Here is a 15,956-nt window from a genome sequence, read left to right as displayed (position 1 = left end):
TTTGTGATAATTGAACTATACCAATGGGGATGCAGGAGCTGTAGTACTGACTTGGGAGAATGTATCTGCCCACAAAGAATTAGCCTCAGTACCTGAATAAATGTGAATGAAACCACTTGGTGATGGATCTTCTCTGGGAATCTAGACCTATCAACTTGAGGAGTAGTTAGAATGAGTGAGTCAGCCCAGAGAGGGTTTCCCTTTGTGAATTGTGTACATACTACAGAAAGCATAGCTATCCCAAGTACCCACTACATTGGTCATCCAGAAAGCAAAATCTTCCTACCTGAGCAGACCTCTTTATAAGTTGGGTTTGAAGTGTAACCTCCAGCAAAGCCAACTTGAGTAGAATACACTCCTGTCAAGTTCCAAAACTTCCGCTCTGCTCCCCAGAAACATCCCATTCCTGAAAACGTGCAAGAGAAAAGAATATTTCAATGACAAGTCAGTCACTTATATATTTATGTTGGACTTTACTTTTTCGCTGATTATTTGCTAGTCAAATAATCACCAATATGTAGGTATGATGGTGCTCATTATACATGTATTCCTATTTTTTAAATAAGTTTAGCTGATACTTTCTCTTTAGGCAGTACATAATCTTACAAAGCCACAAACTTGAACTCCACAGACCCCAAATCACATAGCTTGTTGCTTGAAAGGTAAATGAATATATTTTAGGCATCTTATTTTAATTAATCAATGAATTATCAAAACATGAATTTATATTTAGGATAAATATTCATTTGCTCTTCTGCTTTCTTGATATACATACCATCTTTAAATATGGAGGAACAACAACAAACTACACTGCAAATTATAGACAGTGGGCATATATAATTCAAATGAATGCACTATTTCCTATTAATTTAATTTCATACCTTAAATAACTCAATAAATTACTTCCACTGTTTTATTTTAAAAACAGATGATCCAAAGTCCATGTGATATGTCATGGATCAACCAAAACATACTAATTTATATTCCTGAGAATTACCGCTGCATATAATGAATGACTTAAAAGCTAAGCCCACTCTAGTGAACTGACAAACTTGGATTATTTCAGAATTAATTTCCTAATGCATCCATGATAAGCCTTTTTTCAGGTGTCATCCTGGGTAATAAGCAATAATTACTAACTCCTAGAAGCTCTGTACAGGTTTATAATCCCATACAGCCTTTCTGAGCCTTGGTGGGGCAAGAGTAGATAAAGCAAAATGCCCTCCTAACCCCAACAATAAGGAACATTTTACATATAGTTGTAACAGAGGCCACTGATGGTACAGTAGGTCAAGAACTTCAACTCTAGCTTCAGATACTTACTACCTGTGTGACCCTGAGCAAATCACTTAACCTGTTTGCCTCAGTTTCCTGAACTGTAAAATGGGAATAAAAGCTCCAACCTTGCAGGGTTGTTGTGAAGATCAAATTAGAGATGAGTAACAAGTGCTTAGCACAAATCCTGGCACATAGTAGGCACCATATAAATACTTATTCCATTCCTTTCTCCCAACAGAAAACTGGGAGAAAGCTGAATTACCAGGCATTTCACTGTCACTTACTTGATCTATGTTAGAAACTTCAAAAAAAAAGTTAAGCATATGGAATTATAATGTTGGTCAATGTAAAATGTTATTTAGAAACAGAAGAACATGGAAATCTATAGGTCAAGTCATTACACATTAATTAAGCACCTACAATGTGCTAAGCCCTATGCTAAGAGTCCTTGTTCTCAAGAAGATCACTTAGTGGAAATGTGAAACACTCCAACCATTTTGGAGAGCAATCTGGAATTATGCCCAAAGAGTTCTTAAAACTACCTATGCCCTTTGACCCAGCAATGCCACTATTTGGTCTATTTCCAAAGATGATTAGGGAAAAAGAAAAAGAACCTATATGTTCTAGAATAGCAGCTCTCTTTGCAGTGGCAAACAGCCAAAATCTGAAGGAAAACAGGAAACAAGGCAAAATTTTTAGAGTAAATTTCTCTGATAAAGGCCTTATTTCTCAAATATATTGAGAACTAAGCCATATTTATAAAAATACAAACCATTCACCAATTGATAAATGGTCAAAGATATGAATAGAGAGTTTTCAGAAAAAGAAACTAAAGCTATTAATAGTCACATGGAAAAAATATTCTAAATACTACTGATTAGAGAAATGCAAATTAAACCAACTCTGAGATACTACTTCACACCTATCAGATTGCCAACAGAACAGAAAATGAAAACAACAAATGCTGGAGGGGCTGTGGAAAAATTGAGACACTAAGGCACTGTTGGTAGAGTTGTGTAGAATAGTTTGCAACTACACCTAAAGGGCTATAAAACTGTGCATACTCCTTGACCCAGAAATATCACTTCTAGGTTTGTATACCAAAGAGATCAAAGAATAGGGAAAAGGACCTATCTGCACAAAAATATTTATAGCATTTTTAAAAATGGTGACAAAGAATTGGAAATTGAGGAGATACTTATCAATTGGGGAATGGGTGAATAACTTGTACTTTATGATTGTAATGGAATATTATTGTGTTATAAGAAATAACAAGGAGGATGCTTTCTTAAAAACCTTGGAAGACTTATATGAACTGATGCAAAGTGAAGTGAGCAGAACCAGAAGATCAATATACACAGTAACAGCAATATTGTAAGGATGATCAACTGTGAGACTTAGCAACTCTGATCAATACCACGATACAAGACAATTTTGAAGAACTTATGAAAAATGCTATCTGCCCCCCAGAGAGAGAACTGATGAACTCTGAGTACGAACAGAAGCATATTTTTTTACTTTATTTTTCTTGTTTGTGTGTGTGTGTGCGTGCGTGCATCTCTTCTTTTACGACATGACTAATATGGAAATAAGTTTTGTATGAACCCATACAATTGATATCATATTGCTTGCCCTCTCTTATTGTAAGGAAGGGGCTAGAGGAAGGGGGATAATTTGGAACTTAAAGCTTTAAAATGATTGTTACAATTTTTTTTACACATAGCTAGGAAAAAGTTAATGAAATAAAAATATTTTTACAAAAGGCAAAAAAGGAGTGATTTTTCAATTTTTTTACATGTAATTGTAAAATATTTAATGAACTAAATAAAAATTATTTTTTAAAAAAGGGCAAGGATGTGAATTTATTGATCATGCATAGATAAGACCCCAGTTCTGGAGTTTTGTGGTGACTGAGAGCATAACCTGCCCTGCTCATCAGTGTCTAGTGCTTATACTAATAATAAAATAGAACACACATTTTGTCATATGGAAATTTCTTAGTGTCTTATATATTTTTTAATAATGAACTTTAAATATAATCAGAATTTTTTAATTGCTCTGAAGAATTTTTAATATAAAATGGCACAGGAGATAGAAGTGGACTAAAAATCATGAAGACCTTGTCGAGCTCCTGGCTCTGATACACACTGACTAAATGACCCTGGTCAAGTCACTCAACTGTTTAGTGACACAGGCAACTGAGACTGTTACTTACAGCAGTAGAGAAAGTTGCCTCATCTAGGAACTTACCTCTATAAATGAAATCCCAGGTTCAGTTTTTCTCCTTATCCTAAACTATATATATCAGGAGATAATAAAGTATGATTTGGTAGAGGGCAGTAAAGAATTGCAGAAGAAGAAGCATTCAAAAGTCTCTAGCTGAATTGTTTTAGTAGGTATACAAAATTATAGTTTATGTCCTATGTGGCAAGAAATTCCTCCTTTAGTCCAGAATATCAAGGAAATTAATGAAAAGAAACGCTAGGGAAGGTGGCCTAGCCATACCAGATTTGAATCTGTATTATAAAGCAGCAGTCATCAAAACTACTTGGTACTGACTAAGGAATAGAGTAGTGGATCAATGGAATAGATTGGGTACACAAGACTCAGCAGTCAATGACTATAGTAATCTACTGTTTGGTAAACTAAGGATCCCAGTTTTGGGGATAAGAACTCACTATATGACAAAAACTGCTGGGAAAACTGGAATATGTATGGCAGAAAGTGGGCATAGATTATTATCTAACACCGTATACCAAAATCAAGTCTAAATGAGTGCATGATCTAGATATAAAGGCTGATACTGTAAGCAATATGGGAAAGCAAGGAATAGTTTACCTGTCAGATTTATGGAGAAGGGAAAGACTTTATGGCCAAACAAGAGTTAGAAAGCATTATAAAATGCAAAATGGATAATCTTGATTACATTAAACTGAAAAGTTTCTGTACAAACAAAGCCAATGTAACCAAGATTAAGAGGGAAGTGGGAAATTGGGAAAGAATTTTTACAAACAATGTCTCTAATAAAGGCCTCATTTCTAAAATATACAGAGAATTGAGTCAAATCTATCTATAAGAATACAAGTCATTCCCCAATTGATAAATGGGCAAAGGATATGAACAGGCAGTTTTCAGAGGAAGAAATTAAAGATATCTATAAGCATATGTAAAAATGCTCTAAATCACTATTGATTAGAGAAATGCAAATCAAAACAACTCTGAGGTACCACATCTCACTGGTCAGATTGTCTAAGATGACAAAACAGGAAAATGACAAATGCTGGAGAGGATGTGGAAAAATTGGAACACTAATGCATTGTTGGTGGAGTTGTGAACTGATTCAACCATTCTGGAGAGCCATCTGGAACTATGCCCAAAGAGCTATAAATAAGTGCATACCCTTTGACCCAGAAATACCACTTCTAGGCTTGTATCCCAAAGAACTAGGAGGAAGACCTGTATGTACAAAAATATTTATTGCAACTCTTTCTGTGGTGGCAAAGAATTGGAAATTAAGGGAATGCCCATCAACTGGGGAATGGCTAAACAAGCTGTGGTATATGAATGTAATGGAATACTATTGTGCTATAAGAAATGAGGAGCAGACAGACTTCATATTTACTTGGAGAGACTTATACAAACTGATGTGGAGTAAGAAGAGCAAAACGAGGAGAAATTTGTACACAATTACAGACACAACATATGTGTGATGAACAACTTTGATAGACTGGACTCTTCTCAGCAATGCAAGGTTATAAGATAACTCCAAAAGACTCATGATGGAAGGAGATGTCTACATTCAGAGAAAGAACTAGAAAGAATAGAGTATGGATGCAGACTAAAGCAAACTACCTGCTTTCTTTCTTTTTCTTGTTTGGTTTTGTTTCCTCTTTCCGATTGTTCATTCCATATGTTACAATCCTTCCTTACAACCTGACTAATGTCTAATGTGAAAGTATTTTCAGATCCTATACTTGATTGCATGCCACCATGGCAGGGCTGGGAGGGGCGGGGGGTGCCCAGAGGCGAGAGAGAGGGAGAAAATTTGAAACTCAAGGGATTGTGGAACTGAATCTTATAAACGAAAAGTAAACAAATTAATAAAGACAAAAAAAAAAGAAATTCCTCCTTTATCTTTATTCTTACGTGCAATTTGAAAAATATTTCTCAATTATCTTTCTCTTCACCCTAATCCTGTTATGTTACTTTCTCTCTCTGTCTCTCTCTGTCTCTGACTCTGATTCTCTCTCTCTCTCTCTCTCTCTCTCTCTCTCTCTCTCTCTCTCTCTCTCTCTGTCTGTCTCTCTCTCTCTCTCTCTGTCTCTCTCTCTCTCTCTCTCTCTCTGTCTGTCTCTCTCTCTCCCCCTGATGTGTGTATGTGTGTATTTTTAAAATTATTTATTCTTTCCTTAGTAGTTTATTTATACTTTTTTTGTGTTTCTGCTTTTCAGAATTTTTACAAGTTGAATATTTGACTCAGTCTTTCAAGGAATGTAATTTGGGATGCATCTTGACTTTAAGAAAATCTTGTTCTATTCCACTTTACAGTTTCTAGTGGGGGCAGAAACTATAGTTTCTTATGTGATTATTATTCATATTACTATCCCTTTATATTTGAAGGTCTTTCTTCTGTCCACTTGCAGAATATATATTTTTTTGCCTCCAGAAATGTTAAACTGGGGCAGCTAGGTGGCACAGTGAACAGAGCACCAGCCCTGGTCAAAAGGACCTGAGTTCAAATGTGACCTCCGAGACTTAACACTTACTAGCCGTGTAACCTTGGGCAAGTTACTTAACCCCAGTTGCCCTGCCTTTCCCCCTCCAAAAAGCAAAAAAAAAAAAGAAAAGAAAAGAAAAGGAAAGAAAAAAAGCAAAAAAAAAAAAAAGAAATGTTAAACATATCCACTATCCATCTTAGAGTTTGAGACAGAGGTTTTGTTCTATTTTTGTTTTATATTGTTTTCTGGAAGTGATCTGTGGGTAATTTTTTTAATTGGTGCTTTAGTTTCTATATTCAGAAGTTCATGGGAAATTTCTGGTATTATTTCCTGAAACATAGTGTTCAGATTTTTCAATTTTTCATTATGCTAAAGTTATCTCTTCATATACTACCTTTGAGACCAATGACTTTTTATACAGAGATTATATATACTTTTTTTAGTGTTATTACTTATGTTTCTATTATTTCAGGTTGCCTTTCAATTCAGTATGTTTCAAATACAAGTTCATCCTTCCTTTCACTTCTTGGCAGAAACCCTTCACCATAGATAAAAGGTTGGTTGGGTTTTTTTTTTCCATTATGCTCATTATTTTTGATGTGCAGGTCATAAATTCTGGCATTTGTTTCTTTCTAATTTCTTATTTTATGTCTTCATTTCTCTTTTGAATCATTCTGGAACATCCTATTGTGGTCTCATGCTTTTGTGAGATTCCATAGGGTCCTGTTTGATCTGACAATGGTTCCATTTTCTTTATTTTATAATATTGATTTAAAGAAGTTCGTATTCTTTTTGATATTTTAATGCTTTCTTCCTTGTAATTTTAGTGTACTTTCTGTTGATTTATCTGTTTAGGCTCAAAGTTTTAAAATGAATTTTCTTCTGCTCAAAATCTTTGGTAGTTTCAGTCTTTTCTCACTTTATACTCCTTTTCTTTTTTATTATTTCTGCCTTTGATGGGGCTGAACTAAAAAGCTGTATCAGCATCTCCCTATGTTGGGAATTTTTTTTTTACCAGCCCCATTTCCTGCCTTAAGTAGGTTCTAGGAAGACAAGAATGATCCCAGCTCAATTTTAGTCCCCTTCCCTTCAAGCCTGATACAGTCACTCATACTGAACTCTTGACCCAGTCGGGAGGTTCTGTTCCTATGTCTATTTCTTTCATTGTCTGACTAGTCTGAATCTGTGTCTGCCTTCTACAGAGATGTTACCACATGGGGTGAGTATTCTGGACAGAATCTCTTCAGCATTGAAGGTCCATAACTTAGGAGCCACTATAGGTAGGGATCTTGATTCCACCCATCTCTGACCACTTTCCATAGCTGAGTAGAATAAATGCATGACACTTGTTGCAGTGGGGTGGGAGATGAAAAGGCTGCACCAGAAGAGTCCCTGAAGCAAAAGGGGAAAGTTTGTATCAGTCCCAAGCATATGTCCATACACTCTACCATAGATCTGAGGCTAGTGGAGGAGGAATACTCTGTAAAAGCATTAAGGATTAGCAATTTTCTAAGAGTTAATTCATAAAGTCGTTACTGTGTTGGGTTTCCTGATTTCTGGTTCCATGGATTCTTTTGGAAGGTTTCTGAGAGTTAGTGCCAACTGGAGAAAATATATAGGACTCCATCCTATTTGTCATATAACTAGAACCCAGAAAAACAATTAGTATTAATACTAAACAAATTATTCTCAAAATTGAAGAAGAAATCCTACTATATTCCTTTTATGAGACAAATATAGTCCTAAGACCTAAACCAGGGAAGAACAAAGCACAGAAGAAAAAAACAAATATCATTAACACTATCATTCAAAAAAATTGAACAAAATCATGTCAAAAAGACTACAGTGATTAATCTAAGAAATCATTAATTGTGGCCAAGTTGGATTTATACTAGGGATACAAGGATGGTTCAATATTAAGTGTTTCCGTTTAAACCCAAGGATGCCAAAAACTGCTGAGGTGGGGGCTTTGCCCACCCAAAACTGTTGCGGTTTCATGATTTGTAGTGGTTGGAACCATCTCAAAGAATTCAGAGTCAGACCATATGTAATCCAAGTATAGGCATTTATTGAGATTGACGCCTCTCATGAAGCAGGCTAAATGTCAAGAGGAACCAGCAACTTTAGAGAAAACAAGATAGATTTTTATAGGGTAAAGATGCAATTACACAACATAAATTTACATAGAATTAATATTTAAAAGGCAGGAGGAGTTTGTTAAGGGATTAGATAATGGAGGAGGGGTTTGTTAAGGGATTAGGTAATGGAGGAGGGGTCCCATCTACGGTTCCGTAGTTAAACATTCCAGTCATTCTGCCCTCCAACTGGCTAGCTATTGTGGTCCTGTCTTGGGCTAGATGAATGATGTGATTGTGATTGCACACCTGTTCTCATTGGAAAGGGTCTGGGGGCAGTGACCAGGTAGAGGCAGTAGCTAGGTTCCCATCATATGGACACACCTGTTGTTTCTGTGGGAACTAATAGTTCAGGGACACACCTGTTTTTCTAGTGAGCAGTGAGGCATAAGTTAGGACATTGGTGGGGGTTGAGGGGTGCCTAGGAAGGTGCAGTGGGCCTGCCGTTCACTAGGGCCAGCCTATAATGAAGCTTAAACATTGGGGCTGGGGGCAGCTTTATTAGGATCCCATCATTAGGAAAATAATAAATAAAATTAAACATATTAAAAATAAAAGTAGCTTAAATCATGATTATTTCAATAGATGTGGGAAAATGGCTTTGACTAAGAATAACACTAATTTTTTTATTTAAAAACTACAAAGTATAAGATTAGTGAATATCATAGGAAGTTATCTAAAATAAAAAGTAAGAATCTTCCAAAATGGGGATACATTAGAACCCTTCCAAATAAAAGCAAGATTAAATCAAGGATGACCATTCTCTTTACTATTATTTGACATAATTCTGAAAACTCACTAAGACAAGAAGAGGAAATTAAAAGCATAAATATATGTTTAAAAGAGATAAAATTATCCTTATAACTTGATGATATTATGGCTTACTTAGAATAGCCAAGAAAATTAGCAAAGATAATAATTGAAACAATAACTTCAGCAAAGTTACAGGTTAGGAAATAAATCCTCAAAAATCAACTATATGTCGATATAATAATAATGATAAAATCTAAGAGGCAATAATATAAAGGGAAATTTCATTCCAATAACTATAAAAAAGCAAACTTTCTGGGAACAAATCTAGCAAAGCACACAAAATAGTTGTATAGATTCGATTACAAAGCACTCCTTAAAGAAATAAAGAATAATTTAAATAGCTGAAGGAATATTCAGTGTTTATGGCTGGGCTGTGCCAATATAATAAAAATGACAACACTATCAAATTACACCTTTTAGTGCTATACCAAACTGCGAAGGGGATATTTTATGGAACTTAATAAAATAATAAGAAAATACATTTATACAAACAAAGATATAGAATATCAAGAGAAATTATGAAAAGAAGAAAGGATGAAGAAGGCACTTCCAGACTTGAAACTATAGTATGAAGCAGGAGTCATAAAAATCATCAGTAGGTGGCGCAGTGAGTAAAGCACTGGCCGTGGAGTCAGGAGGACCTGAGTTCAAATCCAGACTCAGACACAACACAAAAACTAGTCGTGTGACCTTGGGAAAGTCACTTAACTCCAACTGCCCTCCAAAAAAGGAAAAAAAAATCATCTAGTACTGGCTAAAAAAGAAGAGAGATCAATAGAACCAACTAGACAATGGAGAATCAGGAAGAATGGAAATCAGTAGCCCAGTCTTTAATAATACGGAAAAAATAAATTAGCTAGAAAAATACTCCTCATTTGATAAAAACTGTTTGTAAAACTGGGAATCAGTCTGGCAGAAATAAAACTTAGAACAACACTTTATACTATATTCCACAACACATTCAAAATTGAAAAAAAAACCTTAATTTTAAGGATCATAATATAAAAAAACTAGTAAACAAAATAGATCATATACCTCTCAAAGCTATATATAAGATGTATATTCTTTAACCAAACAAGAAATAGAGATAATTAAAAATAGATAAAATCAATAACTTTGATTACATAAAACTGAAAAGCATCTGCACAAACAAAATGAATGCACTTAAGATAAAAAGGGAAGCAGTTAAATGGGGAGGAAAAAAAATCTGTATCAAATTTCTCTGATAAGGTCCTGGTTATCCAAGATATATAAACAATTAATAGCTACATAATACCAAAAGTCATTTCTCAATGCATGAGTGTTCAAAAGATATAAACAAACAAAAGAAGTCTGTAAGAAGAATTACAAACTATTAACAACAATATATAACAAAATATTTATAGCAGCAATTTTGTAAGAGCAAAATATTGGAAATAAAGTAGAAGCCCACAAACTGAAAAGTAGTTAAACAAGTACAAGAAAATAGTGAAATATATTACTGTACTATGGAAAATGATGAATGAGATGAATACAGAGAAGTATGAAAGAATCTATATGAACTGATGCAGAATAAAATAACTGGAGCTAAGGAAAATTATCTACCATGACTACGACAACATAAATGGAAAAAAGCAACCACCAGAACAGCAAAATAAATGTAGCTAAATTATAAAGAACAAGCACTGCTTGAAATAAAAAATTTGAGAAAAAGCCCCAACTTCACCTCTTTGAATAAATGGGGAAGGGGCAGGGTTCACAAGTGTTATACATTGGAAACATTTTTAGGCTTTTTTGGTCTATTGATGGGTCATGCTAATTTTTTCTCTTTCTTTTTCCTTTTTTTTTTTTTTGGAGGAGGGAGGGCAGGGCAATTGGGGTTGCGACTTGCCCAGGGTCACATGTCCAGTAAGTGTTAAGTATCTGAGGCTGGGTTTGAACTCAGTTCCTCCTGACTCCAGGGCCAATGCTTTATTTACTGTGCCACCTAGCCGCCCCCCCCTTTTTCTTTTTTTAAGCTTTAAAAATACTATTTCTTATATGAGACATCTCTCTTTCAAAAAAGGGAGATATTGAGGGAAATGGTGTTTATGTAGACATCTATTATTGTTATAGTAGATAGATGAGTAGAGAAAAGAAATCAGATGCAAGAGGTGTTATGAAGAAAGAAATGGCAGGACAGGGTGCTTACGATGCAGCAGGAACTGTGCCAAGTACTAGAGATAAAAAGAAAGGCAAAGAATTCTGCCCCTGTCTGCAAGAAGTCTACACTCTACTTAAGGGTAGGACCTGTGTACATAGTAAGTATAGAGCAGACGGAAGGTAATCTCAGAAAGAAGTCACTGGAGAGCAGGACTGCGGCTTATTAAGGGGAGAGCCGTGTGCAGTAAGTGGGATTTCGCCTGTGTCCAAGAAATTTAAAGCAGACCAACATAAATGGATTGTAGAGTGGCTGGAAAGGAGTAAGCATAAGCAGAGGACTTGGTATTTGTGCCTGACTTAACAGTAAGCACTTGTTAAATGTTTGTTAACTTGTTTTAGATGATAAGACAGTCAGTGGACTTTACTGAATGGAGATGAGACAAGATCAGACCTGCACTTTAGAAAAATTACTTTGAAAGCTGAGTAGAGAATGGATTGGAGGAAGGAGGCTTGAGGCAGAGAGATAAAGTGGAAGGATAGTTCCTACTATGTACCAGGCACTGTGCTAAAGTACCTTTTACAAATGTCTCATTTGATCCTCACAACAACCCTGAAAGGGAGGTGCTGTCATTATTCCCACTTTATAGTTGAGGAAAAATGAGGCAAACGAACTTAAAGTGACTTGCCCAGGCTCACAAAGTTTTAAAGTGTCTAGGGCTAGATTTGAACTTAGGTTTTCCTGACTCCAAGTCCAGTACGCTATCTATTGCTCAATCAGCTGCCTTGAAAATTGGAAAGAAAGCAAGAAGAGTTTGTGGGGGAAAAGACAATGAATTATTTTGACATGGTGAGTTTGAGATATCTACAAGACATCCAGTTTAAGATGTCTAAGAGGTAGTTAGTGAGTCAAGACTGGAGCTCAGGAGAGAAAATAGGGCTGGGTGATCTGGGAACTATTTGCATATATATGATAATTGAACCTCTAGGAACTGATGAGATCACTAAGTGAAATGACTTAAACTGAGATGAGAAGGGCATCCAGGGCAGACCCTTGGGAAACCCAATTAATGGGTGTTTTTGGATGAAAATCCAGCAAAGAAGGCAGAGCAGGAGCAGTAAAACAGGTCGCAGGAGAAACAGGAGGCAACAGTATCCTAAAAACCTAGGGAGGAGAAACTATTTAGAAAAAGACATCAACAGTGTCAGAGGAAACAGAGAGGTCAAGAAGGAAAAGGATAGAGAAAGAAGGTCATTAGATTTGGCAAATAAGAGATCAGTGGTAACTAACTAGAGAGGGCTCACGCATTTGAGTGATGAGGTCAGAAGCCAGACTGCAGTGGGTTTAGCACTGAATGAGAGGAAAGGAAGTTAGATGGCTTTCAAAAGGAGTTCAAACAAGAAGAGGAAAAGCTATATAGGACAATAACCAGCAGGGGTTAGCAAATTGGGAGAGAGACAATAGGAGTATGCAGTTTTCATTTAGATTCTGAGAAAGACAAACAACCAGGTTCAGAAATACCCAGTCTTCCTTTTTGTTTGGTGGGGGGGGGGGGGCAGGCAGGGAAGGATGTCAACCCTCTCTTTGTACACTACAGTCCAGTCCTTGAAAAGATACATGCCTCCATGAGAACCCTTTCCATTCATAGTTAAACCAATTATTTAGAAAGGATATATACTACTATGTAATAGACTATACACTGACTATACACTCAAGGGACTGAACAGTGATGCCAATAGTGAAGACAACGACAAATGGGGGGGTCTTGTGAGAGACACATGTTTTTACAAAGCTGCGAAGGAACAGAAAGAATAACAAACATATATGTGTACAGGGTGGGAAGTCAGGGCAAAAACAGAGAGAAGAAAGAAAGGAAAAAAATATTCAGGCATCTCTGTTTTCACACAAGAGAAGGCAGCAGCATTCATCTGTGAGCAGAAAGAGTATCTATGCTGCTTGTAGCTTTATCATCCTGGTTCACTTGGGTGTTTGCACACCTGAATAAACAAGTGAGGGGATCTGGTAATAAAGAGGACTGCCACACGCTGCTGTGTCTCAGTACCAGATCTGTGTGTGGCTTTTTATCTCCAGGGAGGGAGGCCACGTTGTGATGTGGCAGTCAAAGAGGCTCATGCAATCTTGGGCTGCTCTGATAGATGCCAGAGGCCCAGAAATGGTGATGAGAGTTCCACTCTGATCAAACCCCATGAAACCTCATCTGGAGCATTCATTCTGTTGAGTTTTGGGTTTTAGCAAGGATGTTGAAAATTTGTATTAAGTCCAGAAAAGGGCAACCAGAATGATGACATGATGTCATGAAATATAAGAACTGGTTGGAGGAATTTGGAATATTTAGTCTAGAGAAAGGGAATCTAGGGGTGAAGGTCTTCAAATATTTGGAGGGTTGTCACTGGAGGATAGATTAGGCCTGTTTGACTTGACCCCAGAGGGCAGAGCTAGGATCAAAGGGCACAAAAAAGGAAATTTTAGGCTCAACATATGGGGGAAGACTCCCTAAAATTTTAAGTTATCCAAAAGGTGAATCATCTACCTCATGAGGACAAAAAAAAAAACTATAAGACTACTTGTTAGGACTCTCATGGAGAAGGGTCCTGCTTTAGCTATGGGTGGGATTCAATGATCTCTCAAGTTCCTTCCAACACGGAGTGCCTGTGATTCTGTCAAATATTAAAGGTTTCTGTTAAAGGTGCTCAGACCTCAGGAGTTCAAAGCAAGAATGAGGTTGAGTTCTTAGGGACAGCACCCAGTACCTCAGAATAGAGAGCTACAGGAGAAGGAAGAAAAGAAAACCACTAGAAGCATTTTCCATGGTCTGGAGAAAATCATGTATCCCTTGAAAGAAAGCTTCAAATGGCCAGCAGTTCTCAAACATTTTGGTCTCAGAACTCTTTATACCCTTAAAAATTATCAAAAACCTCAAAAAGATCTTGTTTATGGGGTTTATATCTATAGATATTTATAAAATTAGGAATAAAAACGTTTTAGTATTATGAGAAGAGTTTGGACCCTCAAGACACCCCTCCAGGGGACAGGATGGGGGGGGGGGGTTGGGGGAAGGGAGTATTCTTTGTCACTTTAAGAACCAACTTCTGTCCTAGATTATTCCTAAAAGAGGGAATAGCTACTAATACTCAGTTTGTGCCTTTCTAGCAAAACATTTCACATCTCTGGGCCTAAGGGATGCCTGTTCCCATTAGCAGATAAAGACTCTTGAGGAACTAAGTAATGTACCTCTTGCCTGGCACAGGTACTTTATGTCTCTATTCCTTAGCCTGTGACTGCCTTTTCTAGGTAAATGGGGAGATGTTTAGGAAAACTACACCCATTTCTTCCCATCCATCCACCCTACCGCCTCATTCTCTCTCTCTTATATCTCTCCAATCCCAAAATTTTCAGGTTCTATCTAATATTCAATAATTATCTAATATTCTAATCTAATTAAATTATAAATAACATTCAATAAAATATTCTAAACAATAATAAATCTCATAATTCCATCTAATAATATCTCTAACATTCCATCTGAAGTCTTATGGACATATGCTAATAACAGGGAATTTAAAAAACTTTTTTCTTCATAAAGGGTTTCTTAATTCTACTAAAATGTCAGGAGAGGTTTCTTTTTAAAAAAAAATCTACACACTGCATTTTTTTCACCCAAACTTACATCATGCCAAAAATTCAAGAAGCTTTCCTTCTTGGATGAACGTATTTGTATGTACCTACTTAAAAACTAAGAACACCTACCTCTAATTGTACAAAATAAAACAAACCATAGAGCAATTAGCATCTAATTGATATTTTCTGTATTTAATGACAGCTAATTACCTTCTGCCCACATCAATTTCTAATGTTGCTTTCATTTGAGAAATTATTCTTTGAAGTCTCCTCTCCAATTTCAAGACATCATGTACACACACACACACACACACACATATTCTCCACTGTCACTGTGTACTATGGTTGATAAAGAAGCCTTTCCATGTTAAATATCACAACTGACTGCATTTCAGCCCTGGAGCAGAAAATCTTCCCTGGACTGTTTCAGGTCTTTATGGACCAGAAGGGTAGCAGAAGTATGTAAAATTACCAGGGACTCAGCTTGTATATTTACTCCCTATGTTTTTAGGTGCTTAAACCAAAACCAATTCATCTAGGGTAAGGGCGTTCTTGAAGCTGATGGAAAACAAAGTGCAACTAACTGGATCAGCAAAACACAAAAGATCAACAAGGGGGCTCAATTTGAGAAAATAAAATTCTTAAGGACAGTGAGCATGGAGCTGATGACTGAGCTCACTAAGCCAGAGCAGCAATACCAGACCAGGGGCTGAAAAATATGTGGAACAGTTTGCCTGGGGCAAAGAAAAACAAAGCTTGAGGCAAGATATTTAAAATTCCACTGGTCTAACACAAGGACAGCATAGGGAATTCTCGGCTCACTGCTTTGCCAAGATATATTCTGCTCATAAACCCCCAACACCCAGTGACACTGGTAGCCTGATTTCTTTTTCCAAGGAGTTTCCTAAGAATTTAGATTAACAACTGAATTTGGCATGAATGATTTCGGTTCACTTTGGGGCCTGAGAAACTGTTTCTTTCTTTAAAAAAAAAAATCCCCCAAATGCATGTTAAAACGATTTTTAGGTTTTTTTTTAAATTTTGAGTTCCAAATTCTATACTTTCCTCTCCCCTCTCCCTTCCCTGAGACACTAAGTAATCCAATGTGCATATGTGCAATCATGTAAGACATTTCCATGTTAGTCACTTTGTACAAGAAGACAAAAAAAGGAAGGAAGGAAAGAAGAAAGGAGGGAGGGAGGAAAGGAGGAAGGAAGGAAGGAAGGAAGGAAGGAAGGAAGGAAGGAAGGAAGG

At 36.4% G+C, this 15,956-nt stretch overlaps 1 protein-coding gene across 1 annotated transcript in view; it reads right to left on the bottom strand.

The window, feature by feature from the left end:
• Positions 1 to 245: 245 nt before the first annotated feature.
• The window catches only part of MSRA (methionine sulfoxide reductase A), a 280,483-nt gene continuing 264,772 nt past the window's right edge, over positions 246 to 15,956 (bottom strand). Inside the window, exon 4 of the mRNA XM_069075967.1 lies at positions 246 to 406. Within this exon, the coding sequence (XP_068932068.1) occupies positions 261 to 406 (146 nt within the window). The 3' untranslated portion in view covers positions 246 to 260. The remainder of the gene's footprint in view (positions 407 to 15,956) is intronic.

Source organism: Petaurus breviceps, unplaced genomic scaffold (genome assembly GCF_028583685.1).
Source record: "Petaurus breviceps papuanus isolate PSGF00001 unplaced genomic scaffold, PetGlider_PUasm1.0 90919, whole genome shotgun sequence".
Lineage (NCBI taxonomy): Eukaryota > Metazoa > Chordata > Mammalia > Diprotodontia > Petauridae > Petaurus > Petaurus breviceps.
This window is presented reverse-complemented; position numbering and strand designations above follow the sequence as displayed.